The sequence below is a fragment of the Homarus americanus genome, unplaced genomic scaffold, assembly GCF_018991925.1.
Source record: "Homarus americanus isolate GMGI-L3 unplaced genomic scaffold, GMGI_Hamer_2.0 scaffold17993, whole genome shotgun sequence".
In the NCBI taxonomy this organism is placed as follows: Eukaryota; Metazoa; Arthropoda; class Malacostraca; order Decapoda; family Nephropidae; genus Homarus; species Homarus americanus.
The window spans coordinates 1-17,295 of NW_024736701.1; the positions used below are offsets into that span (position 1 = coordinate 1).

Below are 17,295 nucleotides of genomic sequence, written 5' to 3' on the forward strand. Positions count from 1 at the left end.
ATAACCTCCAACCCTCCTCCTACTCCCACACCCCCCTCCTCCTCGTCTTCACCCTCTCCTCACTTGCCCTCGCCTTCCCCTTCCCCCACCCCCCCTCACCCACCCCCTCCTCCTCACCTCACCTTGTGCTGGACGACGGAAGAGATGTAGGTCTTTGGGTCAAACTTAGGCACAGTAAGTAACTTGACTCCTTCATAAAACCCGGAACTCATTAAAACGGCGATCCCAGACACGTGGAAGAAGGGTAGAAGGCCCATATAGCTCTCCTGGTTTTCCTCTGTAGTGAAGATCATATTATTGCTGTTTGTTTTCTGTCTTTGTTATTATTATTACTGTTATTGTTATTTTTGTTTTGTTTTGTGTATGTATTATTATTATTATTATTATTATTATTATTATTATTATTATTATTATTATTATTATTATTATTGTTTTTGCTGTTGTTGTTGTTGTTGTTATAAGTGCTAATACCGTAGTGATAATAATAATAATAATAATAATAATAATAATAATAATAATAATAATAATAATAATAATAATAATAATAATAATAATAATAAAGGGCACTTCAGCAGTCTCTTTTATGCCCTACTGTATGCATTATAATACTCTGCCATGTTCCCTATAATATACATCTATAAAGCTCTACAAATATCCAAGAATTATCCTGGTATCATTTATTAACTTTCTTATGTCTAAGAAAATATCAGAGGGTAGGAGAAGAGAGAGAAAATGGTGAGAAGGGGAGAGGGATAACTGAAGATAATGAGAATAATGACAGATATTGGGGACTCATGTGACTTGAACCCAAGGAAGGTTATAGACTGACCCCAGAACACCCCCTAAGGACCCCCAAGGACCCAGGCCAAGCTCTAAGGACAGGTAAGTTAGTCCGTTCTCACCTGTAGTTTCCTGGGCCATGAAGACATCTGGGTGTGTGACCATGACGGTGTTGGAGGTGATTGCATTGTGGGAGAGGGACACGCCCTTGGGAGACCCAGTCGTGCCACTTGAGTAAGGTAAGGCTGCTACCTCCTCACCTGTAAGCTGTAGAAGTTCGTATAGGTTAGGTTAGGTTAGGTTAGGTTAGGTTAGGTTAGGTTAGGTTAGGTTAGGTTATGGCTTAACTGAAGGACAGGAAACATTCAGCATTAATGGCAATAATACCGATTGGAGTAACGTCACTAGTGGAGTACCTCAAGGGTCAGTACATGGACCATTACTAATTATTATATACATAAACGACATAGATATAGGAGTAGACAGCAACATAAGTAAATTTGCTGACGATTGAAAAATCGTAGATCATTTTAATGTGGATAAATGTCAAGTTTTAAGACTAGAGGATATACACAGAAGAACCAACTGTCACCTGAACAACGTTGATGTAGAGAAATCCATTTATGAGAAATATTTAGGAGTAATGATAAGTAGGAACATTAAACTAAGTCAACAATACGTATTTGCTCGAAACAAGGCAAACAGAGTACTCGGGTTCATACAGAGTACTCGGGTTCATACAAAGTACTCGGGTTCATACAAAGTACTCGGGTTCATACAAAGGAATGTTGCTCACAAGATTAGCGAGGTCATCCTAAACTATATCTTACGCTTGTCAGACCTCACTTGGATACTTGGATTAAGCAGTTCAGTTCTGGTCACCGTACTGCAGAATGGATATAGAATCCCTAGAAAGCATTCAGAGGAGAATGACAAGACTAATCCCGGGCATCAGGAACCTTGAGTACAGAGACAGGTTAAAGCATCTTAATTTGTACTCCCTCGAGAGACGTAGAGTGAGGGGCGACATGATCGAGGTGTATAAATGGAAGTCAGGGTTAAACAAACGTGATATAACAAAAGTTTTCAAACAATCCAACCAGGAGCGAACTCGTATCAATGGTTTTAAATTAGACAAATTTATATTTAGGCGCGAAATAGGTAAACATTGGTTTGGAAATAGAGTAGTGGATGAGTGGAACAAGTTACCAAACACCATCATTAACTCGAATACGCTGGAACAGGGATATATGAGCGATTAGCGTTGGGTGTAAACAGGACTGCCTAGTATGGGCCAAAAGACCTACTGGAGTTTCCTTAATTCTTATGTTCTTATCAGGCTTCGCATTCTGGGTGGATAAGATGCCTCGTATCAGAGCAGTGAGTTATAATGAAATTAGTGGAGCCAGAAACCGCTATATATTACAGTAAACATCCTACCATGACGGGGTCGGTGAAGGGAACGGTGGGGTCCTCAATGATCTGTTGTAGGTTGAGGGTCCCTGAGGTAGTTGGGGGCCCGTTGAGCACCAGGTGGGTAGGAGATTTGTATAGTTTGAGGGCCTCCGTGACTGTTTGGTGCATAAGAGGGTCTCCAACCAGCACCTTCGCCTCGCTGTCACGTAGATGTCGAGCGATCTCCTCTGTTAAGGGTGAAGGAAGGGTAGTGAGGGTGTGTTAATAAGTGCGTGAGGAAGAGGAAGAGAAGAAGGAAGAGGAGGAGGAAAGAAAGGAAGAGGAGGAGGAAAGGAAGGAAGAGGAGGAGGAAAGGAAGGAAGAAAAGGAGGAAGAGGGGGAGAAAGAAGAGGAAGAGGATGGGGAGAGGAGGAGAAGGAACACAAGAAGGAGGAGCAAGAGGATGAAGGAAAGGGGAAGAGGAGGAGAAGAAGGAAGAGACGGAGGAGATATAAGACAATGAGGTCAGGTTACTACTGAGGGGAAGATGTCAGAGTTATATAAAGAACTGACGAGAGATGGCAAGAGATTCAGGGAGTAGATAGTATTGCATTATGTCAACCAGGCTGGCACACCACACTATGGCAACACACAATATGGCAACTTACCATCCTAACGCAATACATTATGGCAACATACCATCCTAACGCAATACATTATGGCAACACACACTACAGGAATATATTCGACTATGACAATACACCATACTATAGCAATACATCACACTATGGCAACACAATAAGGCAACACACCTCACAATGGCAATACACGGCCGTATGGCAACACTAACCTGCAGAATAGGCTGGGTTGATGGTAGTGGCGACGGCCCCTATGGCAATGGCACCGAAGAAGACGATGGGATACTCAGGACAGTTGCCAAGTGCCACCCCCACCACATCCCCTCTGTGTACCCCCAACTTGGTGAGGAAACCCCCCCATCTGGCTATCCGGTCCATCAGCTGAGAGTATGTGTACCGGCGGCCAGTCACGGTACACTCCTACAAAATATACCGAGTTGTACCGCCAAAAAATTCTCTAATATATCTGTTTCCGGTACATCTCTTCTGATACCTATACTGTACTACTCATCTCGTCGGTACATAACGGTGCTACCAACCTAGAATGTTTTGTAATACACCTTAAGAGTATATTGTAGCTATACACCGCATCTCAGGTACACAGGTTGTCGTCCAAGTAATCTGATGCTGGACTGAACTTAGATAAAACTACAATAGAAAGTTAAATAAATATCTAACAAGGGGGAAAACCACACCTAGTCATATTATGGAATTGTCTACCATAATCCTACAGTGAAAAATTACATGTTGTATTAATCTCCTCAGTAATGGTACTTTGACCAGTTCGTGGATGGAAGGCAATTTACCCTATCAGTCCTTGTCCAAACTACCCAAAAGTCATTTATACGCTACACTGGCCAGTAACGAGGAAAAAGGGTCAGATGTAATTTAAGTGGGACGCGTCAGATAATCTCTCAGAACATACCTTGGCCGTCTTATCAGAGTGACAGCCAATAACAACTAGAGCCTAATTAGCATATCTTATCATCTAGAATTATCAACAATAAAAAGAATTTGGAATGTGATATCTCCCCTCCCCCCTCAAAGTAATATGCTGTAAAAACTCTAAGAAAACAATGAGATCTTTTATGTTGTCTTTTATAAGGCAATGTGATTATGGAACGTGACACACATACAGACACAGATAGAGAGATATTTGTACAGAAATACAGACAAGAAGACATGCAGAAAGACACACATACAGACACACAGGCAGGCACAAGAGGAAACTGGAGCACCTGAGAAACACCTGTGATATTTGGTAATGACTCGGGATGATACCTTCTCACACATCTGTCTCGGGGATTCGACTTTGGACATAGTCAGGGGAGGGATGCACGCTAGTATAATACGTCCGTTTTTATCATCTATTATCAACGACATGTGTGTGTCTATGTGTGTGTGTGTGTGTGTGTGTCTGTGTGTGTGTGTGTGTGTGTGTGTGTGTGTGTGTAATAATAATAATAATAATAATAATAATAATAATAATAATAATGATAATAATAATAATAATAATAATAATAATAATAATAATAATAATAATAATAATAATAATAATAATAAACGGTTTATTAATAGAGTTGCAGCCGGTGGCTGAAAATATACAAACTTATATTTTATTTAGACATAATGATATGCGTTGAATACATTTACAGGGCTGTACAGTACATAAATCAGGACTATTGTTAGTTTGAAATATTATAGCAATATAATTATTCGTGTCGAAAGTTACGTTTTAAAACCATAAATGCTGCAAAAAAAAATATTAACAGTGACGGATTTTGTAGAGAAATCGTCAGTTCTGCTCAAACTAAAACACGTCATACGATTAGACCAATACAGTCACATACCGGCGAGCTAACTGATAATGACGGGAAAATGACCAATAATCATAACGGTTATGTTTCATCAGTTATCACAACGGATAATTATTTTAAAACGATACCCGAGGCACCGACTCTATACAGAGATCGGGAAGAAAATAGATTAAGCGAGATAGTAGTGCCTAGTAACGATGTTAGTAAACAAATAGACAAACTAAAGCCTAATAAGTCACCAGCTCCCGATGAGATACTTACCAGAGTATTAAAGGAATGTAAGGAAGAGCTTATGCCCTTAGTAAAGTTGTTTAACATGTCATTAAAAACGGCTGTAGTACCAGAATCCTGGAGGATAGCGAATGTGATACCGATTTTCAAGAAGGGGGATAGATCACTATCCTCTAACTACCGCCCAACCAGTTTAACATCAATTCTAGGCAAATTACTGGAAGCAATAATTTCAAACTCTATTCGAAATCACCTGGAGAAGCACAAGTTGATCAATGATTCCCAACATGGCTTCACAAGCGGGCGTTCATGTCTAACTAATCTATTAACAGTCTTTTCATCTCTTTTCGAATCGGTGGACGAGGGGCACGACTATGATGTGGTATATCTTGACTTTAGCAAAGCCTTCGACAGAGTCCCCCACGAAAGACTGATACATAAAGTGGAGGCTCATGGCATTGGAGGAGATATTCTAAATTGGATCAGGGCGTGGTTACAGGACAGGGAACAGCGAGTAAGCATAAACGGCACTAAATCCGATTGGGGTAACGTCACTAGTGGGGTACCCTGAGGCTCAGTACTTGGACCATTACTATTTATTATATACATCAAAGACATAGATATAGGCGTAGACAGCAACATAAGTAAATTTACTGAAGATACTAAAATAGGACGTGTAATTAAAATCTGACGAGGACTCTGGTCTGAAAATTGAGAAATGAAATTTAATGTGGACAAATGTAAAGTACTTGCCTAGGAGATGTAAACAGAGAAATCAGATATCAGATGAACAACGATGATATAGAGAAATCCGACTGTGAGAAAGCGTCTTGACGAGGTTCACCATGGATCCCGTTACTACAGTTGAGGCCTTGAAGGATTTTGCAATAGTTCTTCAATTGGTGAAGCAGGTGACGCGTCTGCTAAAGCAAAAGAAAAGACAAATGGATGTGGCATGAAGTTTCTTTAAAAGTAGCGGCGGCTGGCTGGTCAAAGAAGACTACAGAAGTTTTAAAGTGACGAACAAATAGAAACATGTCACTGTTAATGCAATATATTTTATATTTTTATTGTTTCATGATTTGTTTAAATTTTTACTGGAAATTATATAAAGCTCATTTGAACACTAATCCAGCCAAAGATCCCCGCCGAACCGCTGTCCATTTCTCACAACAGCAGAAATCCTGCTGCTTGCTTGGCGTTTAGGCCAATAGCCAGCAAAACGGGCAACATGTATGGAGGAAAGTGCCTAGTGTGCCTTCACCCTTAGTTACAAGACTAGCCAGGTCATCCTAAAACTATATGTTGCGGTTGTTAGACCTCACTTGAATTACGCAGTTCAGTTTTGGTCACCGAACTAAAGAATGGATATGGAATCCCGAGAAAGCCATCAGGGGAACCTTGAGTATAGATACAAATTAAAACATCTTAATTTGCACTCCCTCGAGAGACGTAGAGTGAGGGGCGATAGGATCGAGGTGTATAAATGGAAGTCAAGGCTAAACAAGCGTGACAAAACAAAGGTACTTAAAAACTATCCAACCAGGAGCGAATTCGCAGCAATGGTTTTAAATTAGTCAAATTTAGATTTAGGCGCGAAATAGGTAAACATTGGTTTGGAAATAGAGTAGTGGACGAGTGGAACAAGTTACCAAACATCATCATTAACTCTAATACGCCGGATAGCTTTAAACATAAGTTGGATGGATATATGAGTGATGGGGGTTGGGTGTAAACGGGACTGACTCGTACGCAGTTTTCTCCACTCTTATGTTATTATGTACACAGGGCCCTGAGCTCATGGTGTGATCTTTTACGTGACCATCTGACGGCGGTTGTTGGGTAGAGTATACACTTCAGTATATGGTACAATGGTGCTCCCTTGATCATTTAAAAATAAACTGGGTACTCATCAGATTAAAAAGGTTGGGATTCCCTGCCCACTCCCCCTCCTCTTCCTCAACCTCCTTTTCCCTCCCCATAATCCCCCCCTTCTTTCCTCTTCTCCTCCTTACCGTAGCGGTCTTGTTACCCCACTTCGATACATTCTTAAAGATGGTGTTGACCAAGTTACCAGAGGGCAGGTCAATATCTGGTACGTGTGACCTCTGGATGTTGCAGGCAGCCCAGGTCGTGGTCAGGTCACGTCGAAATGACCTGGGGAACGAGAGATATCGTTTATAAGTGGACTGGCGACAGGTTATTGATAAAAGGTGGAGATAAACAAAGAGATAAGTGATGGGAGGTACTGAAAGATGATGGGAGAGACTGAGAAACACTGAGAGATGATGGGGAGACTGAGACACACAGAGATGATGGGAGAGACTGAGAAACACTGAGAGATGATGGGGAGACTGAGACACACAGAGATGATGGGAGAGACTGAGAAACACTGAAAGATGATTGGGAGACTGAGACACACAGAGATGATGGGAGAGACTGAGAAACACTTACCTGGTATACTGTGTGGTGAGGGCAGCAGCTGTGGCCCGAACACCTCGAGCAGCCTTCAACAGCCACATGACTGACTGGTAAAGAAAAACGAAGATTATTAAAGTAAATGTAATCACCTGAAGATAAGACACTCCAGGTTAGGTTAGGTTAGGTTAGGTTAGGTTAGGTTAGGTTAGATTAGGTTAGGTTAGGTTAGCAGTAGGGTATTCAAAAATAGTGTTACTGGAAGATTCAATGAAAGCGACATGGAATAAGCATTTCCCATCAATAGTCTATTTGTCAACCTCATTTTTGGATCGTATTGTTACTTGTTGGAGAAAAGCTTGAAAGATGGACCATTTCTGTGAGCCGGGATCACTTTCTTGACCTTCAGTTTTAAGGTCAAATGCCGATTACCTTAAAATGTTGTACTTAACAGCCAGGAATGTGAACCATCTTACAGCTGTTGGTCAGACACAGTGCGAGAGAAAGTATTGCAGGACAAGAGCACACCACCCTGCACTACAACTAAGAATAGTTTCAATAAGGAAAAAATCCAAAACTTGAAGAAAAAAAAAGACTCGCAACAGTCAAGTATCAAAGCGGATACAAAACTTTATGAAAGGCTGTGCAGGGCAAATCAGGTGCACAGTGGTGGTCCAGCAGTGTTCTTGGCCCACGAAAACCAACACTCCCCGCCCTCTCTGTCACAGTTTAGGGAGCTGAGGTTTAGAAGCACGTCAGACTCCTGTCTTACATTTATGTTACCGACCAGGATGAGCCACAACCACATGAGGATGGTAAAGTTTTGACTTTAGAACCTGCTTGAAGGAAACTACTGGAGAGACGCGGCCTTGGGGGAGAGTAAGAGTGGCCAGCATAGCGAGGCTGCCACAGCAATGGCCAGAGTTTCTGCGGGAACCAACAAATAAGGAGTTTTCAACTTTTTAGGAGAAGTTACCTTGGCCAATATGTGGCCGGAAGGCCACATGTGAAACTAACGCTGCTTGTGGGACAATTACAGAGGGGCAAAGGCGGTCGTGGTGCGCACAGTATATACGAACATAATTGTTTTATTTGTCGGGCTTTTCTTTTTAAGAGAAACTATAGAACTCACACATGGGCAGCATTTATAAGAGGACAACATTTCAGAAACATACATGTAAACAGCGTGTGCGTCAGCCTAGGAGAGCAGAAGAATAAAGAAATTCCGACGTTCTGTGCCTTTACGAACTGTGATTCAGCTTCAGTATTCCCTAGTTTCAAATTTTTGCTCTAGGCCGCACTGTAGTAGCCAAGGATTACATAAGGATGGCTTACTCTCTCTGGTGACATTATAGCCGCCGAGAGGTCAGCAAGTCAGCACAAAAATTAGCGAAGTTGAGTCAAGGGAGGAAAGTGTGGTTTTTGTTGTAATGTTTCTTGGTTTTTTTTACAGGATTAGCCCACCAGGTCACAGGTCGATGACCCACATCAGGGCCTGGGGGGGGGGGGCGAAAATATAATAATAATAATAATAATAATAATAATAATAATAATAATAATAATAATAATAATAATAATAATAATAATAATAATAATAATAATAATAATAATAATAATAATAATAATAATTTTAATAATTTTAATAATATTAATAATATTAATAATAATAATAATAATAATAATAATAATAATAATAATAATAATAATAATAATAATAATAATAATAATAATAATAATAATAATAATAATAATAATAATAATTAAGGACCATAAAAAAATACAAAAATTAAAAAAAAAGATCAATAGTGAGAAACAATATATATATGTTGTGTTGTCAAGTAAGAGAAACAATTGAGACCCTGCAATTGTGTGTAAATGAGGCAGAAAGTCAGATCATCAACCTGGGACTTGGTCACATATGGCAGCAGGGTCCCAGGCAGTAGTACCTCCCTGTTTGACAGCTGCCTACTACCTGCATTTTTTGTCATTAATACGACTTCCTCTTCCAAACACGAGAATATAAATTAAATACAAAATTGAAGGCAATAATAAGGACATAAACCCACCGTGGACACAAACAACACACATCAGCCATATGTCTCACACCTTCCAGCACTGTAATATAACGTATGTCTTCTTTGCCAATCGAATTTATGTACCGGGACTACATTTCAAGTGATGGTATTTCCCTTACACACCTAACTATAACCTAACCTAATGTAACCTAACTTAACTTAACTAGAAAATAAAGTAAAAAGAGTTTGAGTAAAGTAGGAAGTTGAGTTGCAGACATAACGGGTAATTATACGCACCCGTTTACATTATAGCAGTAATTAATAACAACAGTTCACGATCTTAACACCTTCACTATTTTATTTGGTTAACGCCAGACGATTTTATTCATGTCAGAGAGAGAGAGAGAGAGAGAGAGAGAGAGAGAGAGCATTCAACTGTCAAAGACTTCAGGCCACCTGACTTATTGTATCTTGAACTATGTAATTACTTCATTGAATCAGGGGTGCTTGAGGACATTCTTGCTGTTTATCCCAATTTGCTAGCCCACACTGATTAGTCTTCAATTAGAATATGACTCCAATGTATGTGATCCACTGACCCATATATGCTGCTGGTGAATATGATGTATTTCCTTCTTTGTGTACGAACCTCTGTCCTGCGTGGCAGTGAACAGTGGCATTACCCACATGAATCTGACCTATATATAGTGTCAATGAATATGATGCATTCTTTGTGTACGAACCTCTGTCCTGTATGGCAGTGAAAAGTGACATTACCCACATGAATCTGACCGACGTATATGTATGTATGTGTGCGTGTGTGCATGTATATGTACGTGTACATGTATATGTGTATGTATATACGTATATGTATGTATATGTGTGTGTGTGTGTTTACATATATGTATATGTACTGTCAATGAATATGATGCAACTCTTTGTGTACGAACCTCTGTCCTGCATGGCAGTGAACAGTGACATTACCCATATGAATCTGACCTCTATACATTTATAGTTGTTAATGAATATGATGTATTTCTTTGTGTGTGAACCTCTGTCCTGCGTGACAGTGAGAAGTGATACCACCCTCAGTGTCAAGACCTGACTGAATTGCTCGGAATAGGCAAACTGTACTACAAGCTCTGCCAATAAATTTGATAAACAAAAAGCATTCAACCTATCCAACGCACCAACACTTAACTTACCTGTGACTGCTAATGAAAGAGGATCGAGGTCGCTGGCGTGTGTGTGTGTGTGTATCGGCGATGAGGGATAGTAGTCGACTACCACTCCCAGCTAGTGAGACGTGGAACTCATTTACCATTATCTACTATGTTCCCGGCAACAGATCGTGGATATTATGCTAAGTTCCCTGATACTATCCTTCCCTACCATAAATATCCCGTCGCTAACAGCCTTAACCTAACCTAACCTAACCTAAACTAACCTAACCTAACCTAACCTAACCTAACCTAAACTAAACTAACCCACCTAAACCAACCTAATCTAACCCAACCAAAACCAAAATTAAACCAACCTAACCTAACCCAACCCAAACCAAACCAAACCAACCCAACCTAACCAACCTACCCCAAACCAACCCAACCCAACTCCCAACCCAACCTAACCCAACCACCCTAACCCAAACTAACCCAACCTAACCCAACCAAACCCAACCCAACCCAACCCAACCTAACCCAACCCAAACCAACCCAACCCAAACCAACCTAACCCAACCCAAACCAACCAACCCAACCTAACCCCACCCTAACCAACCCAACCCAACCCACCCCACCCCAACCCAACCCAACCCAACCCAACCCAACCAAACCCAACCTAACCCAACCAAACCCAACCTAAACCAACCCAACCCAAACCAACCCAACTCAACCCAACTAACCTAACCCAACCCAACCTACCCCAACCTAAACTAGCCCAACCTAACCCAACCAAACCTAACCTAACCCAACCAAACCCAACTTAACCAAACCCAACCTAAAACTAACTCAACCCAACCCAACCTCAACCTAACCTAACCAAACCCAACCTAAACTAACTCAACTCAACCCAACCCAACCTAACCTAACCTAACCTACCCTACCCTAACTCACCCTAACCTAACCTAACCTAACCTAAAATAAACTTACCAAACTGAGTCTTATCTTTATTATCTTTAATGGGACAAGAAATGACGTGTGTGTGAGTATTTTCTTAAGAATTGCCCTGACAATCTAACACAGCCAACAGATAAGATAAACTTTATCTCTTGTCTTCATTAACTCTTGACTCACCACCAACTTCGGGCCCAGCAGTAAATACAAGTAAGCTTAGACATCTCCCCCAGTTTTTTTCATTTTAAGATGAACTATCCTAACGCTACCTGAGGGGTTAGCTTAGGTCAGGTTAGGTTAGGTTAGGTAGGTGAGGTTAGGTTAGGTAGGTGAGGTTAGGTTAGGTTAGGTTAAGGACTATCAGCAACGGATTGTGTGTGTGTGTCTATTTGTCAAGCAGGTGTAATACCAGGTGATACAATGGGTGGCCACCATCACCAGGTGATACAATGGGTGGCCACCATGACCAGGGTACAATGGGTGGCCACCATCACCAGGTGATACAATGGGTGGCCACCATCACCAGGTGATACAATGGGTGGCCACCATCACCAGGTGATACAATGGGTGGCCACCATCACCAGGTGATACAATGGGTGGCCACCATCACCAGGTGATACAATGGGTGGCCACCATCACCAGGTGATCACGGGTTCGCTTCCCGGGCCGGTGGAAGTTGTTTGGACATGCTTCCTAGCCCCCATTAGTCCCTGTTCACCTAGCAGTAAAGTAGGTACCTGACGTAAATCGAAAGTTGAGAATTCGTATTCAGGGACAAGTTGTTGGAGCTTCCAACAACTTGATGACATAAACCATTGACTCTTCAGGGTTCTACGCCCTTAACTCATGAGATATAAAGGCAAGCATGAACTTAGCATGCTTCCCTGTTGGGCACTGTAAACGCTTCTGCGCTTCACCTTGCACAAGGCTGTACGGGAGTAGTGTCCAGTAAAAAAAAAAAAAAATCACCAGGTGGTACAATGGGTGGCCACCATCACCAGGAAGCAATGGGTGGCCACCATCACCAGGTGGTACAATGGGTCCACCATCACCAGGTGGTACAATGGGTGGCCACCATCACCAGGTGGTACAATGGGTGGCCACCATCACCAGGTGGTACAATGGGTGGCCACCATCACCAGGTGGTACAATGAGTGGCCACCAATAACCTGTGCCATCTTCAGAACAAGGAACCTGAGCTACCCGCCCTATAGCACTACAGCTCTGGGCGATAGTAACTTATGGTGCCGCTAACCAAACCACAACCAATGGTCCCAGTCTGGCTCCCATCCAGAGTCATGTGGGTGATATCACTGTTCACTGCCATGCAGGTCAGTGGTTCACATAGTAGAAGTCATATTCTAATTGAAGACTAATCAGTGACCAGCAGAAAATTTTGGATAGACAGCAAGAATGTCCTCAAACACTCCTGATTCAATGTAGTAATTACAAAGTTCATGATACAATAAGCCAGGTACTCGAAGTCTTTGATAGTGTACATTCAATAATATAAATATAGTGTTCAAGTGTATGCTTTAAAGGTTTGCAAAGTTTACATGCTAAGTGTTCGTATGGGTACAGGTTACTAACTTGCCAGATGTGTCTGTATCCTAGCCTAATTCTGGCCACGACTGCATCACATTGTCTGGTTCTGTCCTTATGCTGCCATACCGGTACCTCTTGTCACAAAATTTGTCATATTTACTCATGCTACAACTGCCAGGTCTCTCTGCATTTCTCAGTTCATCTAGATCAGAGTTCATGATTCTGACTTGAATGTTTTAAGTACAGCATTGGACAGTTCAAGGTCACGGTCAACATTTTCTTTCTTACATGCCTCACTGGCCAGCTCTATCAGCACGGTCATGATACCTAATTCCAAATTGGACGGAATCCACACAAATTCAATACGAGTTGTTCTCATTGGCAGTTATCACATTTCTTTTTAATATCATATACAACTTTAGACATAGAGCCTGACGGACTGTTCATTGATTTCAAAGCAGTTTGGGAGTCACAGAATATCACCCACCTCCATTTTCTTTTTAAGGTAGCCTGTAGCTAAGTAGATTCCCATGAGTTCAGTTTGTGTTGTGCTGGGCCAGTTGTTCAGCCTTTGCTTGTTTGACACTATCATCTCATTTTCTTTTATATATTACAAATGCACAGCCTGTTCTCCCTGTGTTTGTCTGCACAGAACCATCAGTAAAAAGCATAACATTCACTTGATTTAATAATCTCTATGTGACTAGTAATAGTTTCTAGTGTAATACATCTCATCACATAGGTGTAACATTTACTTTCTACCAACAGGAGTGTAATTAATAAGAACTGATATAACCAGCCAAGGAGGAATGGCATTAATGGGTTCGTCTGAGTGATTATTGGGACATTCAGTTTCAAGAGATCTGCAACACTTTTTTGAAACCACGCCCCAAAGTGAGCCTTGAACACTTTTATGTAGCCACGCCCCAAAGAGAGTCGTTTAGGAAGGTTAGCGAGATAGTCGGGATTATTTAGATAGAACATCAACTCAGTTTGAGCTGTAGTTTGGGGACCATTGTTCTTCAAAAACTTTGACACAAAACATGGTATTAAGTAGAGCTATCCTCTCAGATAGGAAGGCAGCCCATTTTTCCTGATATTTACAATTCTGGTTGATTTGGCATGTAAGAAAGAAAATGCTGACCGTGACCTTGGCCTGTCCAATGCTGTACTTAAAACATTCAAGTCAGATTCATGAACTCTGATCTAGAAGAATTGAGAAATGCAGAGAGACCTGACAGTTGTAGCATTAGTAAATATGACAAATTTTGTGACGAGAGGTACCGGTATGGCCAGCATAAGGACAGAACCAAACGATGTGATGTAGTCTGGCCAGAGTTAGGCTAGGATACAGACACATCTGGCAAGTTAGTAACGCTGTACCCATACCGAAACACTCAGCATAAACTTTGTGATAAACCTTAAAGCATACACTTGAACACATATATTATTGAATGTAACACTGTCAAGGATTTCAGGCCACCTGACTTATTGTATGTTGAACTTTGTTATTACTCATTGAATCAGGGTGCTTGAGGACATTCTTGCTGTATATCCCAAATTTGCTAAGCCCACACTGATTAGTCTTCAATTAGAATATGACGTCCAACAATGTGAACCACTGACCTATATATACTGCTAATGAATATGATGCATTTCTTTGTGTACGAACCTCTGTCCTGCATGGCAGTGAACAGTGACATTACCCACATGAATCTGACCTCTACAATATATATGTATAATATTCAGAAATTTCAGAGTAATTTCAAATGCCCCGCCATTAGCGATACTGAGCGTTCAAGGTCGTCTGAGGGAAGAGAGCGCTCCCCGCACATAGCGAGAAGTTGTGGAACTAGGCCTATATGATATTAAATGTAATTTGCCGAATTAATAATGATGCGATTCATGAAGTTAAGGGACTATTATTGAATTTGAAATTATTATAGATCGTTTATCAGTCTGAATAATGTTATGGGTGTCCCAAGGAGTTATTAGTTAGGCGGAAAATATGTCACGTAGGCCTAAGCTAACGCCTTGAGAGGAGACGCGACGCTGGCTGGTCCTCAGTCACGGGGAGCATTCAGACAAACAAGACCTCCCTGCGCGTCCGTCACAGAAATAGTCACGTGGCCTAGTCACCTGAGCTGCGCTATTGCAGTATAACAAGTAAGTCTCATTCGATCTCAGACAGGGTTAGATAGGGCAGTGGTAAAGTAAACTAGAGCTAACAGTGAGTTCATTTCAGGGTTTCCGTCAGAACCCACTTGACCAGACTTGACCGGAGTTTGACTGCGAGAGATTGACTGCCGTTTGAGACTGCCGTTGATGATTGAGGGTGGCAATTGTCGCCATTGGACCGATCAGTGTAGGCCTGTCATTGTTTAGCGGGGGATCAAAGGATCTCTTGAGGGAATCTAGCCGTCTGGGTGCCCAGCTGACGACGGGACGATCGTTGGGTCAGCAGCTCTCCTCTACCTCGGCTCACAACACCACATGTCTCGAGCAGCTTAGTGAAACCCTCTTGCCAACGGGAAGCTAAAGCTTCTCTCAACTATACAAGGTCTGATTGGCTCACTCCCTTCCGCCTTATGGACGCACTGGGAGTACACTGAGGCTATCTGAGTAAATTAACGGTCACACACTGAGACCATGAGTCTAGGACTCTAGGAGATACCTAGAGGAACATTTTATCTCCCTTATTACGGGTGTATGTTGAGTTGGGTGGAGCATGGTTCACGAGTATTGGTGGACCCAGTAACATATTAATAATAGTGAATATATTTGGGGATAGTTAATACTATTTCTCAGTTACTGATATTATCTTGACGTGTGTAGTTTAATATTTCTTAAATAATTTTGATAGTATTGCTTTTTGAATGTTTGTGTCATTAAGTGGAACCAGAGTGATACTGTGAGTTGATTCTTTTAATGCATCTAATTTTTCTTCATAATTCTGATCTCAGGTATAACCTTTGTTCCCCAGAGTAGTGGTTAAGTTAGGTTAGGAAGTGTGCATCTGTTGGGGTGATATAATTTTGTTGAGTGCCCTTAAGGCCTATTCATTGTAGGGTATTTAATTTCTTATTTTTTATTACCATTTCCTCAGTGACTGATATTATTTTGTTGAAAGCCCTTAAGGCCTATTCATTGTAGAGTATTTAATTTCTTATTTTTTATTACCATTCCCTCAGTGACTGATATTATTTTGTTGAAAGCCCTTAAGGCCTATTCATTGTAGAGTATTTAATTTCTTATTTTTAATACCATTTCCTAAGTGACTGATATTATTTTGTGAAAGCCCTTAAGGCCTGTTTCATGTGTGCAAGCAACATTTCTTAATACTTCAAATTTATTGTTGCCTGAGTTTCTAATAATTTCTATATCATGTATAACTTTTATTCCCCAGAGTAGTGTTTTAAGTTCAAGTTAAGAGGTGTGCATATTGGTGTACCATTATTTGATTGTGTTTGTAGTGTTGGAGGGAATATAAGTGTCTAAATTTTACAGTGTGTCTCATTCATCCCAGTTACAGACGCTATCCTTCCACGGGTCACGGACAATTCATTTTGTTTAGCAGATTTAAGTGTTCTTGTGCTGGTTCGGGATTTTTCTCAAAGGGGCGCTTCCACTGCCATTACCATCTATTAATTTTTAATAAACCCCAAGTCAAGTGAGAAATTAAAGTCCAGTAAATTCCGACCGGTTACATATATATAGCAGCTATGCAAATAGATCACGCGCCACTTCTTCTACTTTCATATAGCAGCTATATATATATGTTGTCATCCTTTGTGTATGAACCTCTGTCCTGCGTGGCAGTGAGAAGTGATACCACCCTCAGTGTCAAGACCTGACTGAATTACTCAGAATAGGCAGACTGTACTACAAGCTTTGTCAATAAATTTGTTAAACTAAAAACTTGGTCCCAGCCAAGGCCACCTCAGCACAGGTTGCCCAACGCTGGAGGCTATATAAGCATACAAAACAGTCCTAAGAAACAAAATACCACCAGAAATTATATTAGGCAAAAACACTCACCTATTGGGTGAAAGGAAGGCCAAGTGAACAACGAAAAACGCTTTTCCCTGAAGCATACACTGGAAAAAATAGAACACTCCGCACACAACCAAAGCTTTTTCGGAGTGAGGGTTGTAAACTCTTGGAACACCTACCAGAGAGTGTTGTGACGGCACCGAGTGTGAGCTCTTTCAAGAGAAGACTTGACCAACACTGGAGCGGGTTCAGGTACATTCAGGAGCCGGTGCATGCCCAGTATTTGCCAACAGTGCGTGACAGAGACGTGACCGATCGCCCGGGCGGCTAGCGAGCCGATCTTTTGGTGAAG

At 41.2% G+C, this 17,295-nt stretch overlaps 1 protein-coding gene across 3 annotated transcripts; it reads right to left on the bottom strand.

The window, feature by feature from the left end:
- Window positions 1-122: 122 nt before the first annotated feature.
- LOC121872415 (probable 4-coumarate--CoA ligase 1) lies at window positions 123-17,081 on the bottom strand (the record flags this gene model as incomplete). Of its 3 annotated transcripts, none has more annotated exon segments than XM_042375157.1 (7): window positions 123-277; window positions 903-1,047; window positions 2,221-2,423; window positions 3,026-3,233; window positions 6,877-7,018; window positions 7,316-7,389; window positions 16,989-17,081. In XM_042375157.1, coding segments are annotated over 6 exon segments (921 nt in total), but the record flags the coding sequence as incomplete, so codon positions are not given.
- Window positions 17,082-17,295: the final 214 nt, after the last annotated feature.